Source organism: Mus pahari, chromosome 10 (genome assembly GCF_900095145.1).
Source record: "Mus pahari chromosome 10, PAHARI_EIJ_v1.1, whole genome shotgun sequence".
NCBI classification, from domain to species: Eukaryota; Metazoa; Chordata; class Mammalia; order Rodentia; family Muridae; genus Mus; species Mus pahari.
Window position 1 is genome coordinate 19,905,142 of NC_034599.1, and position 9,375 is coordinate 19,914,516.

Sequence of the window (9,375 nt, forward strand, 5' to 3'; positions counted from 1 at the left end):
AAATGTCCCCATTAACCTGTGCCTTGGAATGCCTGATCCCGGGGTGATGGTGCTGTTTACTGAGCTTTGGGAGGTGTGGTCCTATTGGAAGAGTTCATCCCTGAAGCTTTGAGAATTCAAAGTCTCAGGTCGCTTCAGGTTCACAGTCTTTGCTCTCTGCTTGTGGTTGAAATGTGAACTCTCAGCTTCCTGCTCATGCCACTAGGCATGTTGCTTGCTGTCATTACTCCCACCAAGATGGATTCTTAACCATTTAGAGCTGTAAGTACAAATAAATTCTTCCTTCTGGAAGTTGCCTCTGGTGATGGTGTTTTACAGCAACAGATACGTAGGGGAAATGGACACCCTCTCTGTACATAGAATTCTTAATTGACATTTTCTTTAGATATTGACAAGAATCCTACCAGCTCCTGCCAGTCTCCACACTTGGAGAGGAAGATCTTCAGATGTTGTTATTCTTCTCAGTTTTACCCTTCTGGGCAACATCCTACTTTTCCCTAGCTGATAACAAGATTTCTTTCTTTAGTTTTCATTTTCCAAACTTTTGTTATAATGTATCTTTCCTTGAATACCACTAGGTTTATCTTAACCAGGATTAATCTTGTGACAGATTATAAGTTTCATTGACTGCTTTTCAGTTATTTCCTAGCCTAATTTTGAACCCTTCTAGAATTTTGGTGATATAAATATATCAGATCATTTCTTTTTGCCCAGGCATCTCTGAGGTACAGTCATGTCTCCGCTCTATTCTTGATTTAGATCAAGTTGTTTCTCCTGCCCCATCTGTCTACTAGAGATGCTGTCTACTAGCTGTGATTCATTCTTGCCATAAACATTGTCACAGGATTTTAAACTTAAAATTACTCCATTTCTCAATTATATTGTTCTCAAGTTCTCTTTTTAAAACTTTCTATTTTCTGGTTTGTTATAATCTCATATCTAAATACGTTCACTGAAGCATTTCATGGTGACTGTTTTTAAAAGTTCCTCAGGTCATACTACTGCCCAGTCTCCCTCTTCCCTCCCACTCTATTATTCACAGCCTGCAGTATTCACCAATACATTCCAGTCAAGGTTTGTAAGACATCTGCACCAGGAAGAGAACAGGCTGTTGGTTTTTCTGTGCCTGACTTCTTTCATTTTGCATAATTCCCTCCAGCTTTGTGAATTTTCTATATATCACAGGATATCATTATTTATAACTGATGATATTATATTGTGCATAGGCACGCCTCATTTTCTTTCTCTAATGGTAAGCACCTACATTGATTCCATGTCTTAGTTATTGAAGATAGTCAGGTGCCTCTCTGATGTATTGATGCTGTTTTCTTTGGCTGTAAACCCAGAGTGCCAATATGGACAGAATAAGTGCTAGCATTTCACACCAAGGTATGACTATAGTTCATGATAACTTACTGTGTGTTATATGAAAAGTAGAAAACAGGCATGCCCAAAACATAAAGTAATATGGAGAGGAAGGAGTTGCCCTTGTGATCAGAGCAGTGGCATTCGGTAACTGAAATATATTGTATACCATAAATGCACTAAATGACTACAGCTAAGGAGTTAGAAAGGCTAACTATTCTAATCACTATGCACTATATAAAAGTCCCAAATGATCACATTGTACCCTATAAATCTATACAATTAAAATAATTAGTAAAAATAAAGACAGTCTTCCAAAGATTCCACCATTCTATTCATCTCAGTGCTGACACTTACTGATTGACTTTTCTAACTCTTTTTTCTCATTCTCAAAAGTGAGAATTTTTCTCATTCACACTATGATTGGTGGTTGCTACTGCATCTGGTGCATTATGAATCATGTAACACAGAATGTGGAAATCCTTTTAATACCCCATTTTAACCCAAAATGATACTACATTTCAACTTATATAATCCCTGACCTTTTATATACTCTTGATAAAATAATAATTTAGTTTTGGAATCCCTGCAGAGCTGTTTTGATTAGTTTAGTTCACCTGGCACCTTGTATGGCTTCATCTAACCCAAATTCATGTACATTAAAGGGGAATGCACCTCACTAGTCCTCTTGCCGTTAAGGGGAGGGTGGCAGACACCAGGTTTGTAAGAAGGAGAGAGTTCATTCCTTACAAGTTTTTTCAGTTTGGATCTCAAATGTCCTCCAAAGCAGGTGTGCTGAAAGAAGGGCTTTCTCAGAGTGCAAAGCTCAGCTCAGCAGGATGCAGAACCAACGCCTCTGGGAGGTGATTGGATCATAAGGGCTCTGACCTTTCAAATATTAATCCACTTATCAATTCCTAGACTAACAGAGTTTGGGAGTGAAACCTCACTGTAAATGTTTGCCTCCTCCTTCCCTCCCTCTCTCTTTTACTTCCGGGTTGCCATACATGAGCAGGTCTTGAGTAACCACATTCTCATTGCTGTAGTGCTCAGCATCACTCACTGCTGCTCAGAAACAACAGCGCCAAGTGGCAATAGCCTGGCACCTCTGACACATGGGACAAATACACCTTTTCTCCTTCAGGGTGATTTTTAATTTTTGTTAAAATGACGGAAAGAAGACTGACAGGGCCGTCTTCCTGTTACCTGTCTTGATGACCTCCATGGCTCCCCATTGAAGCCAGAGAGGGATAGGCAAGGCCAGATCATCAGGGTGGAGCATGTCCCTGGCTTAACTTTTAGGGTTTCTCTCCACACCTTTGTCTCCTGGCTACTGATAGAATTCCTGCTCAGTCTCTGCCAATAGGAAATGCTAAAATAATAGATTTTGATGTTCAGTTTGGCAAATTTTTCTAAATGCCCCCCCACCACAGTTCGACTTACTGCTTTCAATAGTCCATGAGTAAAATAATCGATGTCCACTAATTTTATCAAAATGATACTTTTCTAAAATTAAGTCTACTGTATCTTAGAAGTGTCATGTTATCAACAATATGGTAGACAAATCCTTCTTCATTTTCATAATAAGCTACAGAAATGTCTCAAAAAGAGCATGGGATCCCATTACATTTATTTATTGAATTATTCAATGAAACCTACTTCATTATGCTTAATACATAAAAATGATGAATTGAAGAAAAAAAATACTGTTCAAATCTTACCCAAAACTGGAGTTCAGTGGCTCCCAACTTTTGGATTTTGCTTTTCTTTTGCATTATTGCCTAAAAGATTAGAACAAAAAAATGGATGAAGGAAAATTAATATTTAAGCTGTACAATCCCTCTCTCCTGTCTTAAGTACGTTTGTTATTTTGCCTTAATTATTGACTTGTCAAACTGTGGACAATATAAACTTTCTTGAAGATACAGAAAAGTGCTTGTGTGCTGAGATAATACCTGTGAATCATGTCTCTACCTCACTGAGTCATGTGGTCCCATTCTCTGCAGGTAGCTCCTGGGAGGTGGGATTAGGTACTAGGTACACTGGGACCATCTGGCACCATGCTGAGAAAGGAAACCTTCAGTTTTTAATGGGGGCACATGGCTTTTCCTCTGTCTCCTCATTTTCACCTGATTACATAACTGGGAGGATACAGTCTCACACATCACAGAGCCCCCTGTACTTCCCTCTCTTGCTTACATGTGTTTTTTCTCAGCAAAAATACAGTGGACTCATTTCTACAGTCATACCCTATTTATTTTAATGCTTATCAGGCTTAGGTCTTTGCAGGCAAGATTGTTTGTTAGTGGTTTTCTACTTTGCTTTACATGTGTGGAGGTGATGGACTAGCTGAGTTTAGGGCAGAGAATAATACCTATGTCAGAACGTATCAGCAGGGGTCTAGTGTTGTAATATTTTAGACCAACCTAAGCTTGCTTGAGGTACTCTTGAAAACAAATGGCCATATTTTATTACTTATATTGAGAGTGATGCTTCAATAAATCCATTTTCTTACTTTTAGTCAAGCTTCTGATATGCTTAAGTCAGAATTGAGAATATTCTCTGCTCTCTCCAGTTGAATGGACACTCTAGCGATGCTAAGCAAAGAATGCCTTTCCCAGGTGCACTGCCTTAACTGAATCTTTGGAGATTGCTCCAGAATTCTAACATTTTTGATTCTTACATCCTTTCTGCTTCATGATAACACAATTCTTTGTATTCTCCTTTCCGTCAAAATCTATGCTTGACTTTCTGCAACTTACCCATGTCACTAACAAACATGAGGAATAATAAGAACTTAAGTACATTGAATTCCCAAACATCAAAATGAAGCATAGGGCAACAGAACCCTGGAAAATGGAAACAAAAATGATTCATAGTCATTACATGTATTCATACTTTGAAGACAGGTAGGTAATTATGTCTTTAGATTTTTATTATTATATATTTACTGTGCTCGATACATTTCATCATGCCCTTTCATGTAATAGGCCATATACTTTGATCATACCATATAAACCACTGATTATATAAATTTCATTCATATAAATATTAATGTGTTTGGCTAAATAAAAATAGAATTTCAAGTCACTGCTAGGATTGAAGAATTAAATTCAAGTTTATAAACTACTTATAGCAGAATTTAACTATCTTCTATGCAGTGCCATGGTTTCCATAGTTTGAATAATGGAGTGACATAATAAGACAGTGATAAGTAAGTTTTCACAAATGATTTGTTGCATCATTTTATGTAAGATATATTTTGTTATTTTGTGTTTTTAAGCAAGATGTGTTTGGAAACTAAGGTAAAAATGCAACAATATAAAATCTGAGTTGCAGAATTTCAGAGTTGTATAGTGTTAACAATACGGGGTGTAAAGGAGAAAATGTATTTTGAAATAATGACAATATTAAAGTGTAAAAATAAAGATTAAAGGGCTAGAGAGGGGGCTCAGCAGCTTAGAGTGCTGCTCTTGCTGAAGATCCAGGTTCAGTTCCCAGCCCCCACATGGCAAATCACAATTATCTGTAACTACAGTACCAGGAGATATGATGCCATCTTCTTCACTCTATGGACACTGCACACACTTAATGTATATACATGCATGCGACAAACACTCATACACACACAAACAAAAATAAGCACATCTTTAGAGAGGACAGTCCATCTACTGTATGGTTGCCAGCAAAGGCACAGGACAGCACAGTGTGACATGATGCTTTTGATATCTTGTGCCTGAAGTGCCATCAAAAACAAGTGCCCCATAAAACAGAAGTAGTTATGCTTTACATTGAGATATTTTGATATTAGACTTGCAATATTAAAAATATTACCATATTGATATAAATGATCTTCTGAAATTTGCTTGGCTCAATGTATCCCACAACATACATGGGAAATAATGAGGCTATCTGAAACAAAAATACAAAAACCCAACCGTGAAAAAATTGTTGAAAACATACAGTTCACTATTCATTTAAAACAAGAAATACAAGGGAACACGTTTATTTCTGATGATGAGAGCAAAAAGAGTTTATCTTTTCAGTGGGGAAAACAGAAAAGTATATGCATATATAAATGCATGGTATCCATAGGTTTTTATTAATGCTGCTATTATTTTGTAACAAGGCAATTAAGACCTAAGAAGATAAGTCACAGGAAATAATGGGAATTTCTACTTCTGTCCATGATATTTGGGGAATTCCTCTTCCAGTATAGCCTTGCAGGACCAACACTGGATGAAGGGCTCTAACTGTGTGACAGGTGAAAAATAACAGCCTAAACAGGCCTACTGTGTAGGAGGGCACACCAACAGATGCCTCCTAAATTCCAGGGCTTCCATTTGAGACTTTGAAGATCTACATTATAGGAGTGAGCCAAAAAGAAGGAAACTATAATAGGGAACAGAACCCACTTTTGAATCATCTTACTCTTTGCCAACAAATTAAGATTGCTAGTACTTTTGCCTGTTAGAAACAGATTCATTATTCTCTGGGGAAAAAATATTACCAATTTGTTCTTAATCTAATTCGACATCACATACAAAAAGCAACCAGGCAAGTCAGAGGAACAGACAAGAGGCCTGTCTGCACTCAGAACCCTCCCGTGCCCTTGGTTCATATTCCAAAGAACCAGCCCACTGCCACCTCTTCCTGCCCCCAATACATTCCCCCACTCCCATGTCACACCACCAACTGTGTGCATATCTGCTGCTCAAACACAGTCCATCCAAGTGGACATCCAGGTGAACAGGTGCAGGCCAAGCTAGCCAGAAGAACAGATAGGTGAACTCAGACAGAGACTCCCTGCTGGACCAGAGACTACACGTGCCTCCAGACATTACAAAGGCAACCCACCTGAGATGTCTTCCACTCTCTCAGTGTTATCCAACACTATTCCCAATTCCAACTCCCCTCCTTATCAATATGTTCCACCCCACAACTTGAGTGGGAACTCTCTTCTGGGCCAGAGGTCATCAGAAAATAAGAAGCAAAACACATCCAGCAAACACAAACTCAAAAATTGGCACCTATACCTATAATCGTCCCAAATCCAAAAGCTTAGATGGCAGTGAAAGAAGCAGAATCAATACCAGCGAGGACAATATATCACCACCAGCGCCCAACTATCCTATGACAGCAAGTCCTGAATATTTCAACATAGCCAAAGCACGAGAAAATGACCTTAAAGCTAACTTTATGGAGATGACAGAGGTCCTAAAAAAGGAAATGAATAAATCCCATAAAGAAATCCATGAAAGCTCAAATTGAAGGAAATGAATAAATTACTCAAAGAAAGCCAGGGGGAAAAACAAACAGTTGAAGAAAATGAACAGAGCTATTTAAGGTCTAAAAATAAGAAATGGAATCCATAAAGAAAACATAGAGTGAGGGAATTCTGGAAATAAAGAGTCTAGGTGAGCAAACAGAAAATAGAGATGCAAGCATCGCCTCAGAGTACAAGGGACATGAGAGAGGCGCTCACGCACTAAAGATATGATAGAAAATACCTATGTCAGTCAAAGAACTGTTAAATATAAATTACGTTACTGTTAGAAGACAGCCAGAAAATATGGGACACTATGAAAAAAAAACCTAAAATGGATGGAAATAGAGGAACAAGAAGAATTCCTGCTCAAATGCCCAGAGAATATTTTTAACAAAATCATAGAAGAAAAATTTCCTAATTTAAAGAGGCACGTGCCTATAAAGGTACAAGAAGCTTAAAACACATCAAATACTTGGACCAGAAAAGAAAGTCCTCTTACTACATAATAATCAAAACACTAAACATACAGAGCAAAGAAAGAATATTGAGAGCTGAAAGGAAAATAGAGCACTCACATATAAAAGAGAATCTATTAAACTTACACCCAACTTCTCAAAGGAAACTCTAAAAGCCAGAAAGGACTTGGATTCTACAACACTAAGAGACTACAGGTGCTAACCCAGGATACTGTGTCCAGCAAAACCTTTAATCACTACACATAAGATATTCCATGATTAAGTAAAATTTAAACAATGTCTATACACAAATTCAGCCCTACAGAGGATACTAGAAGGAAAGTTGCAACCCAAGGAAGTTAAGTACACCCATAAAAATACAGGGTACAAATAATCTCTCAACAGCAAAACTAAAAGAATGGACACATGTGTTCTTGCTCTCCTTCTCTCTCCACTGCCTCTGTCTCTGTCTATGTCTCTCTCCTCTCTCCTCTCTCTCTCTCTCTCTCTCTCTCTCTCTCTCACACACACACACACACACACACACACTCACACACACTCACACACACACACAACCATCAAGACAACAATAAAATAACGGGTATTAATCATTTGTCATTGATAATTCTCAATCAATGGACTCAATTCCCTCAATAAAAATATACAAAATCAGGATTCATCCTTCTGCATACAAGAAACATACCTCAATATCAAAGATAGATATTGCCTAGAGTAAAGGGTTGGAAAAAAATTTTAAAGAAATGGACCCAAGAAGCAAGACAGTATAGTTATTATGATATCTAACAAAATAGGCTTCAAAGCAAAATTAATCAAAAGAGATAAAAAAAAGACAGTTCATATTCATCAAAGGAAAATTTCAACAAGATGACATTTCAATTCTTATCATTCATGTGACAAATGCAAGAGCACCCACATATATAAAAGAAACATTTCTAAAGCTTGAATCATATATTGGACCTCATACATTAATAGTGAGAGATTTTAATATCCCATTACCACAAACAAACAGATCATCCAGAGAAAAACTAAACAGAGAAATAGGGGAGCTAACAGACATTAAGAACCAAATGGACCTAACAGATATCTACAGAACATTCTATCCATACACAAAAGAATATACCTTCTTTTCAGCACCTCACAGAACTTTCTCCAAAATTGACCACATACTTAGTCACAACATAAAAATTCAGGAAAATTTAAATAGCCCCCTATATCCTATCAGACCACAATGGATTAATGCTGGATGTCAACAACAACAGAAATTTTTAAAAGCCTACAAAATTTGTGAAAACTGAACAACTCTCTACTGAATGACTGCTGGGAAAAGGCAGAAATAAAAAAAGAAACTGAACTTACTTGAATTCAATAAAAAAATGAAGGCACAATATACCCAAAATTATGAGATACATTGAAACCAGTGCTAAGTGGAAAGCACATAGCACTAATTGCCTTGGTAAAGAAATTGGAGAGATCTAGTCCTGGCAAGTTAACAGCACATCTGAAAGCTCTAGAACAAAAAGAAACAAGCTTACCCAAGTGGAGGACATGGCAGGAATAATCAAACTGAAGCTGAAAACAATAAAAGAGAAACAGAACAATACATAGAATCAATGAAACAAAGAGGTGATACTTTCAGACAGGCAAACCCTTATTCAAAGTAACTGAAAGATAGGAGAGAATTAACAAAATCAGAAAGGTAAAGGGGCCATAACAACAGAAACAACAGAAATCCAAATAATCACTAGTTCATACTTTAAAAACCCATACTTTACAAAATTGGAAAATAGTAAAAGGAATGGAAATTTTTCTCAATAGATTCTACTTACTAAAATTAAATCAATATCAGACAAACATTTAAACAGATTTATACCTGAGAGGAAATAGAAGTAGTAACTAAAAATCTCCCAACCCAAAACAGCCCAAGACCAGCTACTTTTAGCACAGAATTCTCTTGAGAATTTCAAAGAAAAGCTAACACCAATACTACTCAATTTATCCCACACTGCAGAAACAGAAGGGGCATTGCCTAATTCATTTTATGTGGCCATAGTCACCCTGATAACAAAACCACACAGACATCCAACAAAGAAAGGACATTAACAGACCAGTTTCTCTCCTAAACATTGATTCAAAATATCCAGTAAATAATTCATAAATTGAATCTAAGAACACGTTTTTTAAAAAGTAGGCTTCTGGGCTGGTGAGATGGCTCAGCAGGTAAGAGCGCCCGACTGCTCTTCTGTAGGTCCTGAATTCAAATCCCAG

General features: G+C 37.2%; 1 protein-coding gene across 1 annotated transcript in view; it reads right to left on the reverse strand.

Annotated features, from left to right (window-relative positions):
* LOC110328713 (probable C-mannosyltransferase DPY19L2) overlaps window positions 1-9,375 on the reverse strand; it is a 155,651-nt gene that overhangs the window by 99,532 nt on the left and 46,744 nt on the right. The window contains exons 10-12 of the mRNA XM_021208137.1: window positions 5,200-5,277; window positions 4,128-4,214; window positions 3,087-3,146 (exon numbers count right to left, since the gene is read on the reverse strand). Of these exons, the coding sequence (XP_021063796.1) occupies window positions 3,087-3,146; window positions 4,128-4,214; window positions 5,200-5,277 (225 nt within the window). The remainder of the gene's footprint in view (window positions 1-3,086; window positions 3,147-4,127; window positions 4,215-5,199; window positions 5,278-9,375) is intronic.